The 13,928-nt window shown below is 35.7% G+C and overlaps 2 protein-coding genes across 2 annotated transcripts in view; one reads left to right on the top strand and one right to left on the bottom strand.

Annotated features, from left to right (window-relative positions):
- The window catches only part of SLC5A12 (solute carrier family 5 member 12), a 50,019-nt gene extending 49,076 nt beyond the window's left edge, over nt 1-943 (top strand). The window contains exons 15-16 of the mRNA XM_032641832.1: nt 446-613; nt 646-943. Of these exons, the coding sequence (XP_032497723.1) occupies nt 446-598 (153 nt within the window). The 3' untranslated portion in view covers nt 599-613; nt 646-943. The remainder of the gene's footprint in view (nt 1-445; nt 614-645) is intronic.
- Nucleotides 944-11,400: 10,457 nt separating this feature from the next.
- ANO3 (anoctamin 3) overlaps nt 11,401-13,928 on the bottom strand; it is a 440,374-nt gene continuing 437,846 nt past the window's right edge. Inside the window, 1 exon segment of the mRNA XM_032640382.1 lies at nt 11,401-11,850. Coding sequence (XP_032496273.1) covers nt 11,668-11,850 — 183 coding nt within the window. The 3' untranslated portion in view covers nt 11,401-11,667.

Genomic DNA, 13,928 nt, shown 5'->3' with positions numbered 1-13,928 from the left:
AACCAGAGGCCTTGCTGTTCACAGGAAGGAGGGGGGGCCCCCCTTCTGAGACACAGGTTTGTCTCTCCTCAGGAGGTAATACTACTACCTCACAGGACTGTTGCGCTAGATATATAAACCTCTTCACACCACACATTGATGTATTGTGAATGTTCAGTAAATTGTTCTTTCTGTTTTTATGATCATTAGAAGTAATACCTACATGGATTGAGGCATCAAAATTATCAGTTAGGAAGTGCCTTGGGTCAGTTATTTGTACTTATTTTCATATCTATCATTTCGTATTTATCTATCATTTATTTATTTCATGTTTATCTATCATTTAGTTATTTTCATATTTATCTATCATTTTTTTCCAAAGGGAGAGCCTAAGCAAGATTCCCTCAGTTTGATTTGGAATACATTAAGACTATCCCACTGATATGTGTCTTTCCATTTTCCTCAGGAAAACCTTGAGAATGGCAGTACCTCGAAACAAGGGGCTGAATCTGTCTTACGAAACGGCCTCAGGCGAGAAAGCCTGGTCCATGTTCCAGGCTATGATCCCAAGGACAAAAACTATGACAACATGGCTTTAGAGAAGATTACCCATTTCTAAGGCAACACACACACGCACACACACGTGCACACACACACACACATGACACACACACACAGCCCACATACTTCTTGCCCATTGGTTAGTAGACTTCCATACTTGCCCCTGCTAGAAGACAGGGATGTCTAATATGTATTTACACTTATTCAAGACCACAAATAACATGACTGTTCCCAAGAATATTCTACAGGTTATTCTTTGGAAGACCCCACTTTCAGGTGAGAAAAAACAGCCAAGCGTTAAATGCCCGGCAACTTCCTTTTTGAATAAACTAGGGCTTGACTTCATCATAGTGCAAGAATCAGTCTCCTTGCTTTGTGTTATAATAAAACTTCAGGGATTTTGTTTGTTGGGTTTTTCTGTAGTTTTTTTAAACCATCAAATATGTTGGAGTTTGCAGGAGGGGAGATACATATTAAATGCTTCTCTGCCACTGCTGATAAGACAAGGGAATGGCATCCACCCCAGCACCCCCCTTCACATATAAGTGAACTCATGTCACATCCCTGCATCCTGCAGGTGCAGTTAGAACACTTAACTGCTTTTTTTGTTTTGTTTTGTTTTTTTGCGGTACGCGGGCCTCTCACTGTTGTGGACTCTCCCGTTGCGGAGCACAGGCTCCGGACGCGCAGGCTCAGCGGCCATGGCTCACGGGCCCAACCACTCCGCGGCACGTGGGATCTTCCCGGACCGGGGTATGAACCCGTGTCTCCTGCATCGGCAGGCGGACTCTCAATCACTGCACCACCAGGGAAGCCCAGAGCACTTAACTGCTTTTGATCCCTCCCCCCAACCCACCCACACACCTTTAAGTCCTCTTCCAGTCATTCTTTCGATTACAGCTGTCCTGACAAAGTCTTGAAATTAATTTTCCTCAGCAAAGGAGAGGCTGGTATGTTTGGTAAGTAGGAGTAATTATAACTAAATACTCTGCTCCCTTTGTGTTTTCAGTGTACTATTTCTTCTTCCCTTCTATCACCTTACAATGAAAAATTCAGTCTGTGCTCAGTAAGAAGTCTGGAGTCTTTCTCTAGGGCTGGGTAAAGAGGAAAGGCACATCCTATAGGAAGCTGTTAGGACAATATTGTGTAAAAGAACCTTGCAGATAGCTTACCAGCCCACAGGGGATTTCAGTAGCCCTAGGGTCTTCTTTGGTGCCAAAGGCTTTGTCCACAGGATTTCTACTCTGTTTGTTCAGCTCACACCTGAAATCTCAAGCATTCCATCAGGCTAAGGTGACAGAAGTAAAGATCTTAGTAGTTGAACTCTAGAAAATAATTGCTAAAGTTCTGGAGTGAGAGGGGACCACAGATCAAGATCTGAATTAATAAATGGAGAGGCAGTGAAAGCTTTTTGAAAGAAGCAAAGAAATAAAATCCTTAAAGGGTAAAAAAGAACCAGTGCCATATGGGCTAGATCAGAGGAAAGATAGTAGGAAACAAACCAATGTCTCAGTGTCAGGTATATTAGGGCAGGTGACAGATATTTATTTTGGTGGCCAGGTAAGATCAAGAGGCCTAGAAAGAATATGTGTCAGCAAAGTAAGAAGAAACGGTCCAAATAGGCAGGGATAAGGAGTCCCAAAGGCTGGGTGGTTTAAATGTTACCCAGAAGGAGAAAACTTTAAAAGAAGCATGAGATAGGGGAAAATTTTTTATGAAACTGGTGTTTATTAATAGGGAGAGAAGGTAAAAAGAGGGGAAAAATAATCAATAGAAGAATTTTAAAAATAGCTGGAGTTTATAAGCCACAGTCCATTGCTTGCCTTCTCTTCTCCAGTCTCAAAGAGGAGAGGAAATAATAGGAGAGGAAGAGAAAATTGGGCTGTGGTTTACAAGAGAAACAAGAAAAATACACTCTGAAAAAGGAGGAAAGAAGTGAAAAGGGAGTACACTGAGGAAAATACCTGAAAATGAGAAGGAAAAGAATTTCTAAAAACGTTTTTGAGGTCCAGCAAGTTAATGAAGGTATTGATCTAAGTATTTGCAAATTGAGAAGTGTAATTACTTTCCAAATGATTTAGGAGTTAGGACATTTTTATCAATTAGAACTTCAGAAATACATTAGATGAGTGTTGAAATCTGGGCCAAACCTCACTGTCTTGGTCAATATGATAGAGAAGGAAAAAAAAAACAAAACCCTGAGGATAAGAATTAGATTAACAGTAGCTATATATATATATATATATATATATATATATATATATGTATATGTATATATATACACACTATATGTATATATGCACTATATATATAGTAGCAATATATATGAAATTTATATATATATATATATAGTAGCCATATATATATGAAATTTGGAATACAACTTTCACTTGGAATTCCACAAAACCAAAATGTACCATATAGTTTTTCATTTTACTCACAAATTATCCTACAGATATTTCACTAGCTCAGTACTTTCCCAGAAAGTTTTTTGGATACTTTTTCTTTTTCAGTCACTAATTTTTTCACCCGGAGCGTTATCAAAGCATAAAATGACTTGCACATGGAAAAGAGTACTGTATTATTATAAAAATATCATGTGATGGAACCTATGGCATTCTGAGGTCACATTTCAGAGCTTTTAGAGGTCAATATAGGTATCCTGCTTGATTCTTCCTGATTGAACAGATGCAAAATCTACCATTTTAGCTAGAGAGCAGATGGGGATCCACAGGGGAACCATCTTCCAGAGTACGTAGAAACTACATTTGCTGTGTAGTGAAGCAGACGGGAACTACAAGGGCAGAGTCAACAGATTTGCCCAGTCAGTCATAGCACACCTCTCCTCCCTCACTCCTCCCTAGGGATGTCAGCTCAGAGTTGTGTCAAGGCCGCAGGTGCAGTACAAAGTCTGTCCAGGGCTAAGTTCAAAGCTATAAAAATGGGTTAAATTTGTGGTTGGTTTTATCACAGAGTGAACAGGGATATTTTCAATAAGAGGGGCAATGAATGATGAGTTCCTAGGGTGGCCTAAAATGTGCCAAACTTGATGCCAGTCTCTATCTTTTAAACATACTCACAGATATGGGTAAAAATGGAACCGAATGACCTCAATGCCTCTTTCACTCATTCGGAATGAATTCGTTTTGATGACTGACATTCTCTTTGTCACCATTTGGAGCAAGGAGTACAGCTTATTGACTGAGGTGAAGGATTGGAGTCAAACGGCTTCAGGTTCAAATGTAAGCTCTAACAAAACTTATCTTGGTAATCTTGGGCAAGGCTTTTTGAACTTTACTTTATTCACAAATTAAAAGGAGCAAAAATTGTCCCTACTTAATGGGATTGTTGTGAGGATTTACAGAGGTAATCCTCTAAAGTAGTTAGCACGGTGACTGACCCGCATGGAACACTCAACTCTTGTTAGTCTGCAGTATATGAAGAAAATGGTATCCATTCCAGTATTCATTTTAAGTTAAATTGGTTCGCTGTTTCCCTTTAAGATTTTCAAGATACTGGTTTAGTATATGCATTACTGAATTAGTTTGAAATTAGAGATAACAAGATAAACATAATGTATTATATAAATTAAAAATCATGTCACATATTTTCAAACAGTAGCTCTTTTAATGCTGAGTATAAATAAAATATGATTTTCCAGAGAGTAACTTTTCTGAAGATCTTAAATTCTCGAAAAAGGAAAAAAAACTACTGTTATAAAGATAGACAGGTTTTATTACTGAAAAGTTCAATATTCATATCTATGATTTAAGTACTACATTTATAAATGTAAACCTTGATAAGTAAACAGCATCTCAACCCAAGTTTGCCACTCAATGCACAGGTAATGGCAACTGTGATTCTCTGAACAACAATGGAAGGGGGAGGACTTTTCCCTTTGTGTAATTCAAATAAATTTTCTTTAATATAAATTTCATTGTTTTGTGATTTTATATGGTTATACCATTTCTTTCTAAAGATAAAAACAAATAAACCACAGACCAGGGGGCTTTGTGAACAGTATTTCAAAGAGAGTATTATTGAAATATTTTTATGGTATTACAATCTTAATTAAACACTATTGCAAAGATCAGATCAGAAAATAGAAAACACAGAGGAGTCTCCCTTTAATTGTTCTTTTAGAAATAAATTCTTTTAAAATACTAGACAGTTTAGCTCTCCTTCTGTACATTTGTATATTTAGAAATCTCATGGCTCAATCTCAATATTGTAAGGTAAATAGGTTTTCTGTAGAGTTAACCTCTTTTATTCAGCATTAATAACCTTGAAGTATTGATATAATCTATTTTCAAACAAATAAAATTTAACTGATATTACCAATGATGTATATTAAAATGATACAAAAATTTAAATTAAGCAAGCGTAACTAGTAATTGATTGTAAATCACCTAATGGGTTATTTTAACTGTAATTCTTGGAAAGAGTTAATGCCATTATTTCCTCCTCCATTCCAATCTCCTGACCAAACCAATCTAGATTTGTAAACACCTATGTGAATAACAAACACTCATAAGCCCAACTTTCTTTTACTGCACTTTTGGTATTTGAAATATCAAGCTATCTTCACAAGACAGATGTAAGGTTGTAAATGTTTGGCTACTTAATCACAAAATGGCCCTCACTTGGGATGTCAGTATATCAGTGGCTCTCTCACTATACTCTCATGACAAATTAGAAAAATAATCCTGCTCTATAATGGAAAATATTAGTTGATAATGATATTTCTGAACATCAACAGGAAATTTAAGATGATATTTTTGTATTTCCAAAATTGTATGCAGCTTTCTCATAGAGCCCTGGAATACCACTAAATTTAATACTATATTTATATAACTAGTTAATTTTAGAAAAATGCCTATAGAATAAGTATAGATATATAATTATTTTAATTATTTCTTTTAAAAATAAGTGCAGATTGAAGTGCATTCAAGTGATTAATGTGAATATTCTCTACAGGGTTAGGAGTGGGGTGCAAAATAGTTATTTTCCCTAAAGTCTTTTATTTAAACAATATAGTAAGGCAGGTCTACCAAGTGACCAAGTAAACATATGTCAAAATAAGGTTGACATATTGTTATATAACATGACATCTTTTTCAGTGTTTTCGATAATGTCTATAACATTTGGGCTACCCAGGGCTTCACACACACACACACACACACACACACACACACACACACACACATAAACATTAAGAAGATTTTATGACAATACAATAGGTTACTATATATCAAGAAAAGCAATATACAATGGTGATATCATTTATGGACTTGACCTATTTGTCCTCAGGAATTTCCAGAAACAACAATTCATCTGTTTTTTAAAAATGTTATAGCAAGTGTGTACACAGGTGTTCATAACACACAGTTCTTAACTATAGAGTCTGCTTTGACACATTTGAAAAACCAAGAATAATTTCATGTAGTGTATTGATTTCATGCCCCCTAATGTAACTGCCATGTAAGAAAATTAATGATCAATCCCGAAATTGCTTATTTGTAACAGTATAATACAGTCAGGCAGAATTTGTAGAGAACTGAGCAATCAGACCATGTTATTGACTGATTCAGAATCTACATTATAAAGGTTTATGAATCTTTATTGTTCAGTTCTTTCAATAATGTTGACGAAGACACCATCTAAAAAATTGATTCAGTTGATTTCAACAGAGCAAAGAGCTTCCTTAAATTGGCTTTAAAATTTCTTATGAGAGTTTGGAAAGAATGTTTTTAATGATTAACAATCGGCATTGTTAAGATTCATATTTTTAAGATTTTCAGAGGAAATATTGAGAGTAAAAGGAAAAAACTCAATGTTTATATAATCATCTGGCTAAATATATGGTTGCAACATAATTTCTCATATTGAAAATGAAAACACTTGGAGAAATCCAGTCTGTCTCTTCTGGCCTTCCCCAAATTCCCTCTTCAATTACTCTAGTCTTCAAGGACTCTAATAGTTCTTTCCTACTTGAAAATTACAATATAGAGGCCAATAACCACCTGTCCTAGGAAGATAAAATTTCGCACTTATTTTAAGTGCATTTTCATCTTCAACACTGAAAATTGAGACGTTTATTCTTTGGCTAGAGTTGTCACTGAAATCTAAGCTTACTAGATTTAGCTTCATAAGTCTTAAAATAGACAAGAAAAAGAAAAAGGAAAACAAGACAAAAACCTTTCATTTCTTCTTCACGTTAGAAGATTAACTAAATTGCAATTGTTTCTCAGTCAGAAAGAAGGCAGGGTGTGCTGACTGCAGATACCGAATAAGAATCCACAAAATAGACATTTTTGCTTTGGTAGGAAAGTCTCTGTGTACCCCAACACACCAACCCCAAAACATTGCTTCCACAATTACCTTTGCCATCAGAATTTTCTGGCCACTCAATCCCCCTCTTCTCACTTAGAGAACAGCATCAAAAATTTACAGCGGGTCAAAATCAGTGGGAAAATCTGCTCACACTGCTTGTTAGAAAAGATACTAAATTTGGTCTAAAGTGTTTACCTGGTGGCATTGAGTGGCATTGACAAAATAATTATAAAGGTTTTGAGGCAGCTTAAATACCACAGCGGGGCTAGCCATCCACATGACAATTATTCTTGTGGGGAATATCTAAATGGATCTCATTCCGTTTTATTTTTCAACTAATAAATATAGGAAATGTTTGCTTTCTGAAAAACAGAGCAAAGATACTGCTTTTCCCACAGAAAGAGTAAGAACTGAGATAGAAATAAATATTCTGAAGAAGTCAATGCCAGCATATGCCTGAAAATCTCATCCCCTTCCTTCTTAGGAAAAGAGGGAAAGCAGAATCGACCTAGCTGACTGTCTAGTGTACAAGGCTCCCACTTTGGGATAGTTGTACATGGAACAGTAGTTTTTTTCTAGGGAAAATGTGCTGGAGCACACATTGGTAGTCATAAAGTTGTAAGGTAGGATGTATAGGCTTCTTCTCCCTGATGGTAGATTTTGATGGTCCAGGAAATTGGATCTGGTCTCAAACAATGAGTCTCCTCTCCCAATCTGTCTGCTTTATTTTACTTTCTTGAAAAAGATGCCTTAATGTGAAATGTGGCTAGGATGCAGTGGCTCTAATATTTGCATTCTCCAGAAAGAAAACCATCAAATGTGGTCGTGGGTGTGGTTTCTGAGATGAACCCAGATAGCAAGTACTCTTGAAGGTAACTTAACACCACCACAAGTATGTAAATCCTAGCTAGCAAGAACCTAAGCTGATCAATGATTCACGCTAAAGCCCAATCAATTTTCCCTTTGGACTATGTTTTGTTGGCACATTTCATTTTGAACAGAAATGTCTGTAGGGGAATGCTCACCTTTCCATTAGAAGTTGAGTTTTCTAGGTCATTCCTAAAATGTTTTCTTTTCACCTACTGAGGATAACAGGAAGGACATAAGATGTTAACTGATTCCCTGGATAAAATGTACAACTATTCCCAGAGTTTGGTATAATACTGTGACTTGGGGGAAAATGGAGTGAAAATATCTGATGACTCTAACAGGACTGAGTTGGGCGTATCTCACAGAGAATAAGCGCTCACCGGTTCTTACATAATAAAAAGAATTCCTAGTCATGTGTATGGATGCATACGCACACACACACATACACACACACACGCATACACACAAACACACCCTGGGTCTACATCTCCCTGTCCCCAGTTGACAGACTAATCAATTCAGCCTTATCAGTTAAGCAACTCTACACAACCTGGATTTTCAACTTTGACCATCAAGTTGATAAAAAAATGGGCAATTTGGTAGCCTCATATCGATAGTTGGCCCAATATGTCCTCTTTCCTTGGCATGAATTATATCTGCTAAAATTCCTGTTCCAGGGAGATTTTGATGGTGATTGATAGAGCCAGCACAAGTGTGAAAAAAGAAAATGCTGTGTGACAGAAGAACTGATCAAGCTTCCTCCCCCAACTTTGCGAACACAAAGCATTATTAGGATCAATGTGATACTCCACCTGCACTTTATGTGCAAATGCCTTGACGATGACAATGAGCTTATCGGAAGACACAGAGTCAAACCCTTTCAAGAGTGGGGAAGGGCCCACGAGAATAGGAAACTACTGCCTTGGAGAGCTAAAGAGTGAGCGATCCCCTCTCTCCATACATGCTCAACAAATCCCAACTTAATACTTAAAAAACAAGCAGGATTAAATTTAACATGCAGATTACAGGAAAAAATACCATATCACATGAAAATTTATTGAGTGAAAAAGATTCCTTTTCATTGCATTATACAACAGATAAGAGTCATTCTGGAAGAATGTGCAGCATTCAGAAGTTGTATCTCATCATGCAGTCACTCAGGAGCATTTTATCTCAAAGTGCGTGCACAGACTCAGACAACTGCAAACTAGTTCAGCTATGACCTAGAGCGATTTCCCACATACTGTACTATGAAAATGCTTCAGCTTTGTGCAACTTGTCAAGGCTGACTGCATGCACATATATATATTATTTATTTGTTTGAAAAGACAACAATTTAGAATAAGAAAATATATAAGCAGCATTCATGTAATACAGATTTCCTGAGAATAGTGTGTGTCGTATAAATCTTTGAGAAATAATTTGTATTCATTTGAAAACCATGATATAAAACATTTCTCTCAATTAAAGCAGAGTCTTCTAAAACTGATATACCCATGAGGGGCTGTCAATATTTTGATGTCAACAATGAGGAAGGCATAGCTAGATTCTACTGCATTGTTTCACAAAAGGAAAATTTCAGATAATTTTTTCATTGTTTCTCTATTTTTCCATCGGTTTCAAAATATATCAGAGAAAGCATTTTCTAAATCAATGTATTGTAATTTTTTATTAAAAACACCTTTCTCTTTTCATGTTTTTCTCTCTAGTAATCGATATGGTTATATAAAAATAACTCAGAGAAGAATTCTCAAGGACAGAGCTATCATTATTCTTTGCTATAAGACAAATGTCTTTGTCTGTGTCCCTAATGTAGAAAGGGACATAAATGTCAGGTTCATTCATGTCTTCAACAGGCATAGAGAGTATTTATCCTCAGGCATGTGTATACATTTAACTAACAACAACAAAAAAGGAAAGGCAGATGCTACAAAAATGGAGGCGCTCAAAGCCCCTTCGTGGAGTTAGTAGAATTAGTTGCTATGAATAAGCAGATGGCAGAAACAAAACCTCTCTGGAATCTGAATGGAAGAATCCCTTGTGGCAAGGGAGTGGGAGGGAAATCTAGAGTCTGAGGTTCTTCCCCTTGTTCAGTCAGAGAGCAAGCAGGGAAGCGAATAGTTCTGACAAAAACCAATCAACCAACCAACAACTATAATCTATCAGCTTTTCCCTGGAGTGAAAGAAGGAAAGGTCAAAAAAAATTTCAGTGTTAAAATTATAAAAATAGTTTTCTAGTTAAGAGAAACTTTATACTTTTCTTGCTAGAGAAACCCTTGCATATATATTACAAAGTAGCTTTATTCCCATTGGGTTTAATCTGATCTTTATAAAATTTGGAAATAACTGTACTTTGTTAAACTGCACAAAAAATAATCACATATTTGTATGATTATGTATTCCTCATCCCATTCCCAGGGGAAGAAAACTGAGATTAGCTTTGTTTTGCAAGAAAAAGTGTCTTGATTTCTACCATATATTTTCTTAATTCAACTCTTCTCTTCGTTCCCATCCTGCTCCCATAGTTTATGCCTCCACCAGACGTTCTTTAGTTGAATGCGTCATCATTCCTACAACATCAGCCTGTGAACATTCACACTCACAGATACAGAGTTCAGAGAAACAGCAACTCCACAACAAAGCAAAAATGATGTCTTGCACAATTAATTTGACTTTGTTTCTAGTGAGTTTTCAAAAATAAACCAAACCAATCTACCAAAGAAATAATAACAGAAAACTCCCTTCAGTGATGAAAAGAAAATAAAACTCAAAAAAATGTATGTTTTTTACAAATAATATAAATTTATATTCATGCATTGTTTTCATCAGCTCAGGAGCAAGAGTGCACATTGTTGGAAAAGCTTAAGTGTTGCAAAGCATCTGGCTTCTGTTTTCCTGAATAAATAAGCCACAATGGCGTACTGTGTAACTGGTCTCAGAGCTGCATGAATTGTAACTTGCATTCCATATTGTTCAGGTGCAAAGGTACAAGGAAAACCAACATATTTACAGCATTTCAAGTTATTCTGTGAGAGTGTTGTAATAAATCAGGGAGGTGGAAATTAAATATACTATAAAACAGCTTTCCACAGTAAAATATGGATTCATCATGTTCCAAATGATATGAGAACACGCATCCATATTTTAGAACTCTGTGGCTCTATTGGCATTTAGCAAAAAAAAAAAAAAAAAAAATGCAGTAAAACTGAATCTGCCAGTGATAAAACAGATTAGAATGTAGCCAATGCAATAGAATATTATTTCAATGAATGGTATTCTTTTTGGAGTCTTAGATTTTTGGTTTGACTACTAAAGATGTGCAACTCTTCAACTGCATAGTCAGTGTAAAGCAGCATAAATTCCCTGTGGCACAGATCCAAAATCTCAGCAAGAAATAAGGGAAATTTCTATGAAACAGTAAGCTGAAGGGACATGGAGTTCAGGCAGCAAAGGTAATAACTGATTTGCCATTTCTTGTAAGTATCTCAACTCAGCCTAAGGTTCCAAAGACATCCAAAGATTAGTATGTGGGTGAGGACCACATGATACTTTAAGTCATGCCTGGCTTGTGTACATTTACATGGAAATCTGTCTCTAGAAACCTAATCATCACCCTTCCTATTACACTGCGGCTGATGGAAGGTGGAGGTTTCCAAACACACAACTCCCTGAGGCTGGTTCTGAGAATTAGATCCTGGCTTCCTGCAATGTCAATTTAACCATTTTTTTTAAGGTCATGGGTCATTTGTTTTCTTCCCTAGAAGCCTGGATATCTCAAATCCCAGAGATGGCTGTGATGCATTTCCAAGTAACATATTATACATATGTTTTGCCAGGTATGCCTTCCTCCTAGATCCCACCTAGAATTTGAAGTTGCCATCATGCCCACTAATGGTATTGCCCCTGCTGGGCAACAGGTATCAACTAAGGCCATTCATGGTGAACAGGGTGACCACTTTTTCTCCGTTGTTGTTGCAAATGTTCTAGTTCAGCCTCATACATCATTTCTTGGACTAAGTACTTCTCCCGTCGTATTCGGTCATATAGATTCTTTGGTACATCTGGAATCAGGTAGGCGATGAATGACTTGATTCCAAAAACAAGGTGCTGAAAATTTAAGAGAAGAAAGTACATTTTCAATGATTCTGAAATGCTAATTATTAAACAGAAGTCATGAACAATGTTGCATTTGCCTTACAATCAAGCATCGGAACTCAGTATGTTCCATCTAGAATATTAATATTTTCAAAATTATATTGGGAATACAATTATTGCCTTCCATCACATAAGTATTCCAACAAAGACATGTTGATGTCACCTTATAAACATTGAATGAATCTGAAATTCACACCTATAAAAACCTCATATATTATGCAATACTGTTATGATATGCTTTGTTATACACAGAGAGATCACGTACAGGGACAATCCTTGTTCGATAGATTATAATACATGGTGTACAAAACACACAGAATACAGTCCTGCCTGTGATGCTGGATTTGGACTCAACCCCCAGCACATACATGTTTCAGAATGTCTACTCTATTGAAAGCATATGTTATTATAACTGCTCTAAAATATCTTATCTCTTAATTATTTATTCTATGATAAAAATAGATTTAAAAAATAAACTGATAAAAGTATTGTATTTAATAAAAGCAGGGACAAAAATCAGAAGGTAATACACCAGTGGTTAAAAGTACAGATGCTGACTGAGACTGCCTATGTTTGAACCCTACTCTGACACTCATTAGTTGTGTAACCTTATGCAAATCACCTATGTTCTCTATGTCTCAGCTCTAAAGTGATTCTAATAATAGTGTCTCTTAAAGGTTGGTATAAAAATTAAACAAGTAAATATATTTGAAAGGAGCGCTTCGCACAGTATAAGCACTACTTAAATATTATCTCCGACTATTATAAATGCATCCTATTTCTTTTCGCATGAACAATAAGTCTTTTAATTTCTCATGAAAGAAGAAAAATCTGATTGACAGACTTAGGATGATCTGTAGAAAAGAACCCATTCACCTAAAGGACTTTGCGACAGTAGTCTCTACGTGGAAAGGAAGAAGGCACTTTTAACTGGGCTTGCTATATGTGTCCCAGGACTGCACAGTATTGATAGATCATAGAAAAGCAGGTCATATTTTCCCATAGAGAAGTAGATCAAGAGCTTCTTTCCTGACCAAATATTTGATATTCACAGAAACAGCCAGCAATATGACTCAAGAGTATAGATATAAAAATTAAAAACATTTGTTACAAATTAAATTAGTAAGAAAGAATATGCTCCAAGTCCTATATGATAGTAATAGAGAAACCTATAAACTGATTCACAGAAAGTTTGATATGCAAGGAAGGCTTAATATTAAAAAGGAGATCTATTTTTTTTAAAGCTAGCGTTTGATACCCATTTATCAAGAAACGATCATAACCAATCATCTTAAACAAAAAACCTACAGTAGATATCATACTTTAAAATAAAAACAGAATTATTTCCACTGAAGTTGGAAAAAAGACATGTTTGTTCACACCGCTGCTATTCAACACCATATTGAAGTTTCCAGCAACACAGTAAGGCAAACAAAAGCAATGAAACATAAACCTTGGAAGTAAACATACAAAACTTTTGTTATTTGCAGCTGGTATTATCATTTGGAAAGACAATCCCAACCAATTTAATAGACAGAATACTAGAACCAGTAAGATACTTAAACAAGGAGGTATGCTCATCTTAGAAAGATTATTTGTATTCCGGCAAAAATCAAGCGAATCATATAATGAAGTTTAAGACAGTACTCATAGCAGCAATAAAAATATCTATAAAGTTTCTAGAAATAAAAAGGTACAAATAAGTAAGAGAATATTTAAAAATCTATTAAAGGACATAAGAATGATTTGAATAAATTCTACATTCATTAATGAAACAGCACAGATTTTGTAAATAAGTCAAAATTTGATTTCTACAAATGTAATTCTAACCAAAGTCCTTGCTCAATGTTCCAGGGAACCTGAAAAATGGCTTCTAAAATTTATATGAATGATTAATAACTCCAAATAGCTAAGATAATTTTTTAAAATAAGAGCAAGTGTGGCAGGGTGGGTGGTCACTTGCTTTATCAGATATGACATATTTAAATATTGCATTTAAATAGTGCAATAGTGATCCAGGAACAGACAAA

This window comes from Phocoena sinus, chromosome 8 (genome assembly GCF_008692025.1).
Source record: "Phocoena sinus isolate mPhoSin1 chromosome 8, mPhoSin1.pri, whole genome shotgun sequence".
NCBI lineage: Eukaryota > Metazoa > Chordata > Mammalia > Artiodactyla > Phocoenidae > Phocoena > Phocoena sinus.
This window is presented reverse-complemented; position numbering and strand designations above follow the sequence as displayed.